General features: G+C 35.5%; 1 protein-coding gene across 6 annotated transcripts in view; it reads right to left on the reverse strand.

Annotated features, from left to right (window-relative positions):
• LMLN (leishmanolysin like peptidase) overlaps positions 1-14,998 on the reverse strand; it is a 137,677-nt gene that overhangs the window by 108,844 nt on the left and 13,835 nt on the right. For all 6 annotated transcript variants that reach the window (XR_008422472.1, XR_008422471.1, XR_008422473.1 and 3 more), the window contains exons 2-7: positions 12,768-12,865; positions 11,485-11,515; positions 10,296-10,378; positions 9,377-9,491; positions 5,994-6,172; positions 2,174-2,279 (exon numbers count right to left, since the gene is read on the reverse strand). Coding sequence is in view for 3 of the 6 variants with exons in the window: in XM_053903470.1 (XP_053759445.1) it covers positions 2,174-2,279; positions 5,994-6,172; positions 9,377-9,491; positions 10,296-10,378; positions 11,485-11,515; positions 12,768-12,865 (612 nt within the window). In the remaining 3 variants the exon portion in view is untranslated. The remainder of the gene's footprint in view (positions 1-2,173; positions 2,280-5,993; positions 6,173-9,376; positions 9,492-10,295; positions 10,379-11,484; positions 11,516-12,767; positions 12,866-14,998) is intronic.

Consider the following 14,998-nt stretch of genomic DNA (forward strand, 5'->3'; position numbering starts at 1 on the left):
GTGTAACTGATAGTTATGAACATACAAAACTTTATGGGGAATCTGTGTTAAACATTTAATTCTTACCATCTTCCAGGATAGGCTTTGAGACTTAAGTTAGTATTTAAAATTTCTTAGGTTTTTACAGTTTTTAAAATAATTCAAATATATAAAAAGTAAAAAAAAAATCCATAACAGAAACTTATGTATCCTCTTTAAGGCTATTTAAGATGTTAGTTTACCATATTTTCGGCAAACTTTTAAGAAATAAAACACTGCAGAGTAAATATTACTGAAGCTCCATTACCTAATCCTTTCTCCTCCTTCTTTTCCCAGAGGTAACCACTACACCTTGAAGTCACCGTGTATAACTTTCTTTTTTTTAAATGTTTATTTGAGGTGGCGGGGAGGGAGAGAGACGGAGGGGCAGAGAGAAAGAGTGAGAGAGAGAGAATCCCACTGTCAGTGCAGAGCCCAAGCCAGGACTCGATCCTACGAACCGAAATGTGAGATCATGACTAGAGCTGAAATCAAGAGTCAGATACTTAACTGACTGAGCCACTCAGGTGTCCCAATGTACATAACTTTCATGCATTCTTTTATAGTCAATGGTATCTAGCTTTGAGACCCTCTGACTGCTAAAGTAAGTCTGAATACCTTCTTATACATGACTCAGCCAACTGTTTTTTTTTCTTTTCTGAATTGCCTGTTCATAACCTAATTTATCTCATGCCTGGGATCTCTGCATTCATGTTCATTTATATACCACATTTAAAATCTGCTGTTTCTCTCTGGTTCTCTCAACATCAAGTATCTATAGTTTTTAGCTCTTAGGAAGAATGAGTCTTGTTTCACCTCAATTAGCAGGTTCAGCTTACTTTTTTAAAAAATAAAAGAAAAACAGAGAATTCATTTTAGAATATTCTTACTTGAAGGATATAAATGTCTGGTTACATAGGTGTTTCAGTGAGTTATGTAATGTATTTGTTGATTTAAAGACTGAGGCTTGCATATTAAAGTCATACATGATAGCTCACTAAGACTAATAAATAAGGGTGCTTGGGTGGCTCAGTCAATTAAGCATCTGCCTCTTGATTTTGGCTCAGGTCATTATCTCATGGTTTGTGAGTTCAGGCCCCATGTCAGGCTCCACAGACAGAGTGGAGCCTGCTTGGGACTCTCTCTCTCTGTCCCCTTCTTCCCTGCACACACACACTCTCTCTTTCTCTCTCTCAAAAATAAATAAATTTAAAAAAAGACTAATAGATAACTGCCACTAATTTTATTATACCTTACTATATACAGCATGGTGCTATAGGATTTCTGTTTTGTCTTAATCTCCAAGAAAAAACTCCACTGTACTATGTACTACTGTTCTCTTCATTTTAACAGATGAAACTGAGGCTTATGAAGCTAAATAATTTGCATAAGATCCTAAATATTTTTAGTGGTAGAGCTAAGAAGACTCACACCCCTAAATCTGTGTGATCTATTGTCTCTCAATCACTGCATTTTACTGCCATCTATTTTCTAAATACATAAATGGCATCAAGAAACCATTTCCTAGGGTTTTAGATAACTTTTTAATTTCCCAGATATATTATAAAAGTTCACTATTTTGGACAAATTGGGGAAAAGGAAGGAGGGGTTCTGAATCAGTGTATGTAAATTTTAGAAAGTCTAAGCAGACCGAGAGGACTTTTGAAATCAGACCTCTGCAGTAAGATCTAGAATTAGCATATCAGTTATCACTTTACAGGAAAGTGAATTTTTCTAAATTACTAAGTTGGTTTTTTTTTAATTTTTTTTAACGTTTATTCATTTTTTGATACAGAGACAGAGCGTGAGTGGGGGAGGGGCAGAGAGCGAGGGAGACACAGAATCCGAAGCAAGCTCCAGGCTCGGAACTGACAGCACAGAGCCCGATGCGGGGCTCGAATTCACGGACCGTGAGATCATGACCTGAGCTGAAGTCGGACGCTTAACCTACTGAGCCACCCAGGCGCCCCACTAAGTTTTTTTCTTAAGAACAGTAATCATTTTCTCAATAATCCTATTACCAGAGACCTAGTCATCTAGGTTTTACTGACATAAATCTAAGAATCCAAAATTTAACGTATATATCAAAATAACAGCATAATAAACAGAAAATTAATGCATGAAGGAAAGAACAGTAATTAACAGCAAAATTTACCAGGGCATGAATAATCTCATGTTTTACTGTGGACAGCATCCCAATAAACTCCTGAGGCTGGGTAGAGATCATATTTGGACACAGGTTAGCATATCCTGCTATTGGCCTGTTAAAATAGACATTGAATTTTTTATTATATTCCAGAAAAATCAGTATTATATTTACTAACTTATACTTTTCTAAAAAAAAAAAACACCAAAAAACAAAAAACTGACCAGGTCAGAAAAATCTTTGCTAAATATCAAATATCATTTTATACCATAATATCTAACTCACTATCTTATACTTTCAAGACATATACCTTTGTTTTCCTATGGTGTGGCCAATTAGCACCTGTCCTCACAAAAGTAAAGTTAATGTACACTTAAATGTGAACTTGTAAAATATGTCAACATATACCAAAAGATAAGAATGGACTGAAAAACTTAAATTCTAACATGTTTTACTTGCAAAATCCATATCTGATTTCAGCATTTCACTACATTTATAGGCACATGGGATGAGCAGGTAGGTGGCGAGGGACACTAGGTATACAATAGGATAATAAGCACATCATTCAGGTTGTTCAACCTTCTTATGCCCATCTTGCTATTCCCTTTCTCTGCCTGAACACTACCTTCATTCACATACAGACTTTTTATCTTCCCATCATCTTCTTTCATATTCTATACTTTCTAGAATCTATACAGTTCTATCACTTTCTGAGCCTAGAACCTGAGAGTCCAAGACCTGACTAGTACCCAATATAATTCAGTTAGTTACACCATGTACCTACCTGTCTTTCAAAAGCTGTGGCAAACAGACAACAGTAAGGACTCCAAAGTCCTTTCTCCCACCACTACCTCAACATTTTATCACAGAAATACCAAAAACTCACCAAAATGTAATCACCTTATACAAAGTAACATTTGCCTTAAGTAAAAAACATATGGTATATTTTGTTCATACTTGAAAACAACAGACTTACACTCAGAAAATAATTCACTTACCAAAACATTGCCACAGTGACCTCTAAAATATAAAATGGATATCACTGCCAGGCTTAAAACCCATCAGGGACTTCCTACAGCATTTAGAATAAAACATCCCTGTCTGCCTCTCCAATGCATTTCCTTTAGTTCTCATCTTCAAAAACAGCGTCCACTGAAGTGGCTTCTACTAAACAACAGGCACACATGGATTTTTCCTAACATAAGTCTTCCTCAAACTCTTTATCTGGCTGAAGCCCATCAATGTTCAGGTTACACCTAAAGTTTCACTCTTTCCAAGAGGCCATCTGTGCTTAATTAATCTAAATTACGTTTCCCCCTTTGTTCTCTTTTATGCTATAGCACCCTTTTTTTCCCTATAAAGTATTGATCCTATTTTGAAATCACATTTATTTCTAAGTATATTTAATATCTGCCTGCCTCTGTAATTCCTATGTTCCATGAATGAGGCAGGTACATGGGTCTATTTTGTTCACTTAGTCTGCAAACACCATATTAGGCATTCAAGTATTCTTTGAATGAATTAATATGGCAGTTTTGAAGGAACGTTTCTCTTTCATCAAAAAGATTAAGAAAGAACAACTGCAGATACTGCTCTTTCTTCCAACATCAACATGCTCCTCAGAAAAAAACAATTCTTTTCCCAGATATATGAGTAGCTTCAATTTCACTGATACAAAGAACATTTACTCTTTTAGTTACTCATTTATACCAAATGTGAACCAAAAGCTAAAGTGCTTTAAGAAAACATAACAGCAGTGCAAAAAAACCTGAAATATGAAATTAGGTTATGGGATTCTCATCTGTGTGAAGATTCCTGTGCTGGATTCTCTCACCAAAAGACAACTAGATACTTTAGGTGTTTTCAGCATTGTCAGATGCTGAAAGGAGATGAACTACTCCAGACCCATCTCAACCTGGGATTTTATATTCCTGTCCCCATTTTCCAAAGGAAGCCATTCCCTTCCTAATACATAAGGTTCACTTTAATGTGTCTTTTAAGAAAAGTAGTAAAAGTTCATTGTAAAAAGTTATATATCCAAATAACATAGATATGTATAAAGAAAAACATGAAAATTCCAGTTTACAACCTACCCCCCTACAGAGGTAACTGCTACTAACAATTTGCCCAGAACTGAAGGGTTTCCCAGGATTTTCAGACACGGAAGTCTTGGCCAAACTGGGATGGTTGGCAATTGTAATTATTTCTTTTTCCTTAGCACATTCAAGTATGTGTAATACACACACACACACACACACACACACACACACACACACACTTAAACATGTAATCATATTATGTACATTGTTTTACAATATTCTTTGAAGCTCAACAGTATTTTGAAAATGAGATTGTGTATGTGTGTGTATGTGTGTTCACAATCCATACAGTTTAGTTCAAATTAAGATAACCACTATTTTGCAGCACCACCATTATGAAGGATTATTTCACAAAGACATCTACGTTAAGAAAGTATCTCATTTTATGAAGTAACTTAATTTATCATTCATTTAGCACTTCAAAATACCACATTTCCTGAGACATACTGAGACACTGTTAATTTTAAAATATCATAAGTTTAATTGTACCTTCTCAGGAAAAAAGGAACTCTATTAAACACATGTATTTTTATAAACACTGGTATGTGTATATATATATACATATATATATATGCAAAAACATAGCACTTTACTCAATCATTTGACTCTAAGCTTTCCCAACACTTAGAAGCTAATGATTTTTTAGATTTCAGATCATCAGTTACACAGCATCATGGTAATAGACTGTTCCTCATAATCCATGATGCTCATTTTGACCTCTTTACCACCTTTGGGACTGACAGTATAATTCTGTAGCATATACCAGTGTTTCCTTTGTATTGCCTACTTGGTTCAACTAATAATTTCATTTTTTTCCTTAAATGAATACACATCAATAGAAGTCAAACAGTTCTTTAAAGTCAGCTAGTCTTTTTTTTTTTTTTTTTTTAATTTTTTTTTTCAACGTTTTTAATTTATTTTTGGGACAGAGAGAGACAGAGCATGAACGGGGGAGGGTCAGAGAGAGAGGGAGACACAGAATCGGAAACAGGCTCCAGGCTCCGAGCCATCAGCCCAGAGCCTGACGCGGGGCTCGAACTCACGGACCGCGAGATCGTGACCTGGCTGAAGTCGGACGCTTAACCGACTGCGCCACCCAGGCGCCCCATAAAGTCAGCTAGTCTTGATAGATAGAGGAACCTTCAAGACCTCAGCAATGGTCCTATGTACATATGAAATGGTCACGTTAATTCTCCTAAATTTGAGAATGTTACAATCTATTCTGACATACGACAATTTCTACTGCCTTTGATTTGTCTGGAGTGTGACAGGCAACCTTCTACATATATAATAACATTTCATTTCAAGCCTGCTTCACTTGGAAAATTTTTAAAAATCTTTTGGAAATAAATAAGAGGCCTCTAAATTTTTTAAGTGATAATTTATCTAAGTGAAGGACATGGCAAATTATAGGACAATTAGATAAATACTTATTTTAGCACAGAAGTGCTAAAATTAAAATTCAAATTGTTTCCTTAGAGAGCTATTTACTTCCAAAGAAAATTCTCTGGACAATACTTTTTCTTTAGAGTTGGTACTGACATTACTATATGAATAATAGTTCTATCACCTGACATTTTCTCCCCACTCCCCCATCCAAGCGCTGTACAGTTTCTTATTATTGGAGGCAATCTGGAAAATGCAAACTTCTTGTACTCTTAACACTTAGAACCTGTGTTAAGAGTTTCCATAATTAGGTCTTAGAGAATAAGTCTCTGGGGAAAGTTTACCTGTCCATTTTTGCTTCCTGCTGACAATAGGCTGCATAAGAGATGATGTTTTCACGGCTGCACCTCTCGGTGGCCAGAGCACCAACATATAGAACAAAGTCTGCATCCCGGACGCCTTCTTGGTCTTGCACACCTACTGCTAAACAGGACCACTTACCCCCACGGCAGACCCTGCATCTCTGCGCCATGGCAAGCAAAAGAAAATCAGACCAGAGACAAGATTAGCTGTAGGGACTTTTAATGTATAGTGAATCCAGACTCTAAATTCATATGATTTAACTTTTATTTATTATCCCTCAACTTTTGCCAAATCCATTCCTCCCTCTACTCAGTTCCTATCTCTAATTTTGAATTTGCTTCACTAAAATTTCTACTTTATGTAAAATGATTATAATCTACATATAATAAACATAATCTAATCCATAATGTTAATTAAAACAACTGTTATTTATAAAGGACAGCCAACCTGGACACAAAAAAAGACAGAAAAAGTTTTAAACTTTGAAACTAACTGACAATTACAATGGACTTCCTTGTACTTTTTTTTTTCAACTTCCTGTAAATGTATAGTTATTTCAAAATTAACTAATAAAAACATTTTATCTATGGAAATATATTTTCTATTATAAAGTAATTAGTTAAAAATTCATATAATACAAACAAAAAGTTAGTCATCTTTACCTTTTAAAGATGAGTTTAAAGGTAAAGTCACCTCAACATTACCCTTAATTTCTAGTTTTCTAATCAATTCTGTGCCCTTGTAACATCTGCTTTTTAGAAAACTTCTCTCAAAGTTCTAAACAATTATAATTTCCAAATTTATAAATAAAAAAAAATCAGTGAATTGTGGGGGTTTTCTTAGGTGTAAGTGATGCTTATAAAGAAAAAAAAATCCCCATTTTATTACATTGTCTACTCTTATGTCTCTAACACATCTATTTATAATTACTTTAACCTATTAAAGTTGATGTTACATAAAGTTATGATCTTTAGCAGTGCCTGTATGACTCAGTCAGTTGAGCATCTGACTTTAGCTCAGGTCGTGATCTTAGGGTTCATGAGTTTGAGCCCAGCACTGGGCTCTCTGCTGTTAGCACAGAGCCTGCTTCAGATCCTGTCTCCCTCTCTCTCTGTCCCTGCCCTGCTTACTGTCTCTCTCAAAATAAATAAATAAACTTGAAAAAATTCTTTAAAAACAAAAAATTGTGATTTTTAAGCATTCTTTTCCATGATCACTCATGCATTAAAAAAAAAAAAAAAAATCACAGGCTCTGTGCTGATGGCTCAGAGCCTGGAGCCTGCTTCTGATTCCGTGTTTCCCTCTCTGCCCCTCCTCTGCTCATGTTCTGTCTCTCTCTCTCTCAAAAATAAACTAAATTTAAAAAAAAAAAATTTTTTTTTAATCAGGCTCTCCCCCCGCCACCCCCAAGAAGATAAGTAGCAGAATTTGGAAAAGCCAAGAGAATTAAAAACAAACAAAAATACCTTAGAAAAAAAGCAAAGAATTGTGTCTTAAAATGTCTCTAAATTTCTTGGGAAAAAGGCTGGATATGTAATTAAGAAGTTGTTTTAATTTTCAAACATGTCCTTAAAACATTTTACACTGAAGAAATTTGAGAAAAGAAATGAAAGCTGAATAAGTTAGTTGTATTAGTGCCAAAATATAGGGGTCCAAAAAGCCTTACTGAGCTTCAAAAAACTTAATAAAAAATTACAAAGTAAACTTGAGTTAAACATATGCTTAATTTTAGTTACTAGCTAAATGTTCAGTAACACATTCATTTCTGGAAGTAGCTAGAGAACACAGTTCAACAGAGAAAAACAGCTATATCAATAATCATATTTTCATACTAACTTCAAAAAAAATTTTCTTTCAACGTTTACTTTTTGAGAGAGAGAGACAGAGCATGAGTGGGGGAGGGGCACAGAGAGAGGGAGACACAGAATCCGAAGCAGGCTCCAAGCTCTGAGCTGTTAGCACAGAGCCCCATGAGGGGCTCGAACTCATAGACTGTGAGATAATGACCTGAGTCGAAGTTGGACGCCCAACTGACTGAGCCATTCAGGCACCCCAAATGTTTATTTATTTTTGAGAGAGAAAGAGAGAGCGTTGAATGGAGAGGGGCAGGGAGAGAGGGAGACACAGAATCTGAAGCAGGCTCCAGGCTCTGAGCTGTCAGCACAGAGCCTGACAAGGGGCTCGAACTCACAAACCATGAGATCGTGACCTGAGCCAAAGTCAGATACTTAACTGACTGAGCACCCAGGCACCCAATAATCATATTTTCAAATGCATATGTATAATAAATTGGTTTTCTTGTATACACATTTAAATTTTTTATCTTCATCCTGATAAGTAATATGTTTAATGTGAAAAATCAGATTATAAAAATATATAATTCTTCAAAGAAAAGCCCCAAACAATCCAATTCATAAAGAAAACCATTAATATTTTAGTATGTTTCCACATTCTTTAGTTCTTTAATTTTTTATTATATATGTACATACACTTTGTTTTTAATGTTTTTATTTCAGTTTTACTGTGTTAAATTGACTATAATTCTTAAATAAAATAGGTTAACTACACATACTGACTTATAACATTTTTTTCCATTTAAGAGCGTAAATATCTTTTCAAGTCTACAGAGATCTGCTTCATTCTTTAACAGTTGCATAGTACTCCATTACAGAATTATACCATAATTTAATACCAATATAGGCATATTTATAATTTTGTAAAAAATATCTTTGAATATACATTGCACAGTTATAAGTATTTTTATGGAATATGTTTCTGAATTGGGTTGAAGCATATCATACATATTTTTTATTTTAAGAGCTAATGTCAAATTGCCCTGCAAAAATACTAAGGTATATACCTCCTAGATGATATTTTGGAAGACATGGGCACCTGGGTGGCTCAGTCAGTTAAGCATCCGACTCTTGGTTTCAGCTCAGGTCATGATCTCATGGTTCATGGGCTGGAGCCCCTCATGGGGCTCTGTGCTGACAGTGTGGAGCCTGCTTGGCATTCTTTCTCTCTCCCTCTCTTTCTGCCCCTCCCCTGCTTGCACTCTGTCTCTCAAAATAAATAAACTTAAAAAAAAAAAGATATTTTGGAAGACAAAGTTCTAAGCTGAAATGATTCAGCAGTCCCAGAGATAAGATAAATGGAAAAAAGAAAAAAAATTAAAGAAGATATTATCAAATTAATACGAAAACCAATGAAAGAATAAAATCAGCTAACTAAAATACTTTTGGTAATGAAGAATAAAGCTTTCAAACTTAAGTCTATAAAAATTTCTTGGTGACACAGATTGAAAATCTCCATTTCTCAGTTCATCCTAAAGAGTAAAAACACTGCTAGGAGTAGGTTTGATTACCTGGAGGTGTTCCTCAGGCACTATAACTGGGCCGCATTTTGTATGCTCTGCAAATTCCCCAGTACAGTATCTATGGGGATCATTTTCCTTCTGGTGTTGGTTTGTTGCACGTTGTCTTTAGTTCATTTGTACATCAAAATTTAATTACAAAAATAAAAAAATAAAAAAATAAGAAGTTCACAGCAGTTAAAAACATTGTAAAAAGCCTAGTTGCAAGATTAGTTTATTAATAAGGATTACTATTTTAGTTAGAAAAGTGGACTAAGAAAGAATTTGGGTTCCATGAGAAATCCTCCTAGCCTGGGTTTTCAGACCCCCAAATACTTCATAAGCTAATACTATAGACACATGAGGGAAGAAAGAGATATGGCAAACAGGGGACAACTACACCTTAGGATAAGATCCAGCAGATCATAAAAGAAAATCAAGAAAAGAGGGGTGCCTGGCTGGCTTAGCCGGTGGAGCATGCAACTCGATCTCAAGGTTTTGAGTTCAAGCCCTATGTTGCAAGATTTCTTAAAAATAAAAAAAAATCTTGGGGCCCCTAGGTGGCTCAGTTGGTTATGTGTCTGACCCTGGATTTCAGCTTAGGTCATGATCTCATGGTTTGTGGGTCTGAGCCCTTCATCTGGCTCCACACTGACAGCACGGAGTCTGCTTGGGATTCTCCCTCTCCCTATCTCTCTGGCCTTCCCTTGCTCATTCTCTCTCTCTCTCTCAAAATAAAAAAAAAATCAGGGAAAGAATGATTACCTAACAGGTGCTTTATTATTCCTTTTAAATACCTTGCAGTTTGGTCTCTAAGGACAAACATAATAAAATATTCTAGTATGAGTTTCATAATTTGCCATACTGGTAGAATGGGGAGGTCAGAGTACTAAGCAACTGAAGAAAATGACGTGTACTTAATGTGACATACCTGCTAAGTAAGATAGTGCCCGCAGGTCTACGAACCTGAAAAGTCTTCTCCAAATAAGAAATAGCTTGCGGAAAAAGTTTGTTCTAAATAAAAGTTGGGAAAAAAAGTCAGAGTTATAGTTAAAGGACAAATTATATTTAAAACAAGTATAGGATAGGATATTAACAACTGAGGGGAAAAAAGAGAAAAACCTTACAATTCTGGAATACTGATTTAGTCAAAGGTTGCGTAGTAAGGGGCAGGGGAGAGAATGAGTCTAGGAGCAAAGGAATTTCCTTATTTTCTAGTTGAGTTTGGGGAGAGAACACTAAGTGAAAAATTCCTTCCCTATCTCTACTTAAGTAGAATTAGAAAATATAAATCTCAATTATTAATCTAAATTACTTCAAATCTGAGACTGATTAGGTGATTCTAACAGTAAGGAATTTATGTTAGGAAATCTTATGTTTAGAAGATCCATTTCAATCTCACCAATTTCTGTGGCCCATAATGAATCGGCCTAATGTGTATGTGTGACTCTGTAACAGTTAAGAAACTGTGGAGGTTAGCACCTCTAAAGACAACTTTAGCATATCATATAATCAGATAAACCCATCTTCAGGAGAATGAGTATTTCCACCAAGAAAATGGTGTTCTCAATGTATTTCAAAAAAATTTTTTTTCAACCTAGGTTCAGCATGTTCTCCTCCCAAAACATAAGAGAACAAGTAAGAAAACAAGAAGACTGATTTATTATCAAATTATAAAATAAGAAGACTAGTTCAGCATCAAATAAGGACAAAACTTTGATGAGGGGTGCCTGGGTGGCTTAGTTGGTTAAGCATCTGACTTCTGCTCAGGTCATGAGCTCACAGCTTGTGAGTTCAAGCCCCACGCTGGGCTCTGTGCTGACAGCTCAGAGCCTGGAGTCTGCTTCAGTTTCTATGTCTCCCTCTCTCTCTCCCCATCCCCTGCTCATGCTTTGTCTTTTTCTCTCAAAAATAAATAAAACATTAAAAAAATGAAAAAAGTTTTGATGAGTGCATCATAAAGATGCCTTTGAAGAAATGATAAATACATTCATTACCAACACTTTTTATTCATTCACAAAACAGAAATGTATAAATTTATTTTTTTAAGTACAATTTATATACAATAAAATGCACCCATTTTAAGTATCAAATTCAAGTCATGAGTATTTATTACATACCTTTACAAGGTATCTTTTCTCAGGGAGCAACCTGAAAATGAAGACATGAAACATTAAGAATTGCCATGCTGGAGCACAGCACTGTCTCATTTGTTTAGAATATACCTGGCAGGGGCCCCAAGGAATGCTTTGTAGAAGGATCTAGTATCAGTCCCCCAAAATCTCAATTTACCTCAATAAGCATTTGAATTAACTCTGTACCAAAGCAAAACACTAGGCATGATCATGTTATCTCATTCATTTGGGAAATAAAGGATAAGGAAAGACATCAAATACTCCTCATAGCTCTTCATACACTATTACAGATTCATAACTTATGTGTTTTCTGGACCTCTCTTATGCTAAATGAAAAATTACACCATCATTCCTCTGGCTAATAATTTTGTAAATGTTCTTATGGCATGTATCAGTTCTTCCTTTTATTTTTCCTCCAAGTACTCATGAGGAGTTGCCTTCTTTTATTTATTTATTTTTTTTTTTTTACTTTATTAATTTTTTAATTTACATCCAAGTTAGTTAGCATATAGTGCAACAATGATTTCAGGACTAGACTCCTTAATGTCCCTTACCCATTTAGCCCATCCCTCCTCCCACAACCCCTCCAGCAACCCTGTTTGCTCTCTATATTTAAGAGTCCCCTGTTTTTATATTATTTTTGCTTCCCTTCCCTTATGTTCATCTGTTTTGCATCTTAAAGTCCTCATAGGAGTGAAGTCACATGATACTTGTCTTTCTCTGACTAATTTCGCTTAGCATAATACCCTCTAGTTCCAACCATGTAGTTGTAAATGGCAAGATTTCATTCTGCTTGATTGCTGAGTTATACTCCATTGTATATATATACCACATCTTCTTTATCTGTTCATCTGTTGATGGACACTTGGGCTCTTCCCATACTTTGGCTATTGTTGATAGTGCTGCTATAAACATTGGGGTGCATGTGCCCCTTTGAAACAGCACACCTGTATCCCTTGGATAAATACCTAGTGCAATTGCTGGGTCATAGCATAGTTCAGTTTTTAATTTTTTGAGGAAGAGGAGTCTTCTAGGTGTGTACTGACCACATCCAAGTAGATCCACATCTGTTCTGTTTAAATTATTCATAACATACAGATTTTAATCATATCCCATGGCCTTTATCTTTTCAGACTAAAAAGCATTTTTAGCTTAATTCCATCTTGAAGGTGCATTAGCACATAGCTCCATCTATGGATCTTCTGGATGAAAATATCTTTAAAAGTTTGATTCTTAGTTTTAAAAAGACAAAATAATGGCGTACTTACTCATCAATACTTTTATCATAGACAGTCTTGATTCTTAAATGTTCATCAACATCTCTTTTTACAACATGATTTGCCTTAAGATGAACCTTATTTATGACCTGAAAAAAGAACATATGTGAAAAATTTTTAAAAAGGTATTGTATAGATTAGCCAATTGAGATTCTCACTTAAAATTAATGAACTAAATTTCAAGTGTAATACCCAGAAAAATAAAAGAATAAACAAAGAGATATTTCATGTTCATGGATAGGAAGAATCAATAATGTCAGGATGTCAGTTCTTCCCAATTTGATCTATATAGATTCAATGCAATCCAAATCAGAATCTGAGCAAGTTATATTGTGGAAATCAACAATCTGATTCTAAAGTTTATAAGGAGAAGCATAAGACCCAAAATAACACAATGTTGAAGGAAAAGAACAAAGTTGGAAGACTAATATAATCTGACTTGAAGATTTACTATAAAGCTACAGTAATCAGACATGTGGTACTGACAATAGAGAAGACAAATATTTACTGTAGCATTAATACAGCCAAGATATGGTGCAGTGGCACAGGAGCAGGCCAAGATCGGTTGGCGGGCCACAGAGGGAGCATAGTGTTCTTGGCACTGTGCTTGGTGTTATTGTTCCTGGCCAGGGACTTAGCAGTCTCTCTGGACTCTTCTGAATTCTGAGTCTGGCCAACCTTCAGAATTCAGAACACCAAACTGCAACCAGTATAAACTACCAGGATGTCCCAGAGACTTTAGCCTTATATATGGAAGCAACATGCCCACTCATCCCAAAGAATGTAGTCTGTGCATGAAAATCAGGGAAGATGGTCATGATACTAAAATAATCCAGAGTGGGCTATGTTGATGGAGCAGTTTATAGAAGAGAACTTGGAGAAACCATCTTCAACAGTATGCTAAATGAATTCCATCTCCCCTTTTTCTCTTTCCTATGTTCCTTTGTATGGGATTTATTAGCCCGCATTTTCTGAGAGGAGGTGTGGAAGATAGCTATGTGCAGTGACAGATAATTAAAGCAAACACAAAAAATCCTTGTTTCTTGCCTTTGCCCCCTGAATTAAACTTACTGCCCAGGTGAGTTGTGCATTGCTTTATTTAGTTGGGATAAAATCAGCATTGTATTCAAGTAAAAAAAAAAAAATACCCAAGATATGGAAGCAGCCCAAGTGTCCACCAACAGATGAACAGATAAATAAGATGTGGTATTACACAATGGAATATTACTCAGTCATAAAAAAAGAATTAAATCTTGCCATTCATGACAACATGGAGAGACCTAGAGGGTATTATGCTAAGTGAAATAGGTCAGACAGAGAAAGACAACATGATTTTACTTATATGTGGAATTTAAAAAAAAACAAAAAAAAACATACTCATAAATACAGAGAACTGGTAGTTGCCAGAGGAGAGGGAGATGGGCAAAATAGGTGAAGGGGATAAAGAGATACAAAGTTCCAGTCATAAAATATACAAGTCACAGGGATGAAAAGCACAGCACAGGGAATATAGTCAATAATACTGTAATAACATTGTATAGTGACAGAGGGTAACTACATTTATTTTGGTGAGCATTTTGTAATGTATGTAATTGTCAAGTCACTATGTTGTACACCGAAAACTAGTATTATACATCAACTGTCTTTTAATTAAAATTTTTTTAAAAGGAAAAAAAAATAGGGTGCCTGGGTGACTCAGTTGGTTAAGTGTCTGACTTCGGCTCAGGTCATGATCTCACAGTTTGTGAGTTCAGTGCTGACAGCTCAGAGCCTGGAGCCTGTTTCATATTCTGTGTTTCCCTCTCTCTCTGCCCCTCCCCTACTCACACTCTGTCTGTCTGTCTGTCTGTCTCTCTCAAAAATAAACATTAAAAAAAATTTTTTTTTTAAAGGAAAAAAATAGACCAATGAATCGATGGAACAGAAAAGAGAGCCCACAAATAGGCCCACATAAATAGAGTCAATTGATATTTGACAAAGGAGCAAAGGTAATATAATGGAGCAAGTCAGTCTTTTCAACAAATGGTACTAAACAACTAGACATCCACATTAAAAAAAAAAAAAAAAAAGAATAAGAATCTGTGGGACCTGGATGGCTCAGTTGTTAAGTGTCCAACTCTTGATTTTGGTTAGGGTCATGATCTCCTGTTTGGTGAGATCTAGTCCCGCATCAGGCTACATGCTGACAGCACAGGGTATGCTTGGGATTCTCACTCTCCCTC

The sequence above is a fragment of the Panthera pardus genome, unplaced genomic scaffold (assembly GCF_024362965.1).
Source record: "Panthera pardus isolate Hobbes unplaced genomic scaffold, ASM2436296v1 HiC_scaffold_16, whole genome shotgun sequence".
NCBI classification, from domain to species: Eukaryota; Metazoa; Chordata; class Mammalia; order Carnivora; family Felidae; genus Panthera; species Panthera pardus.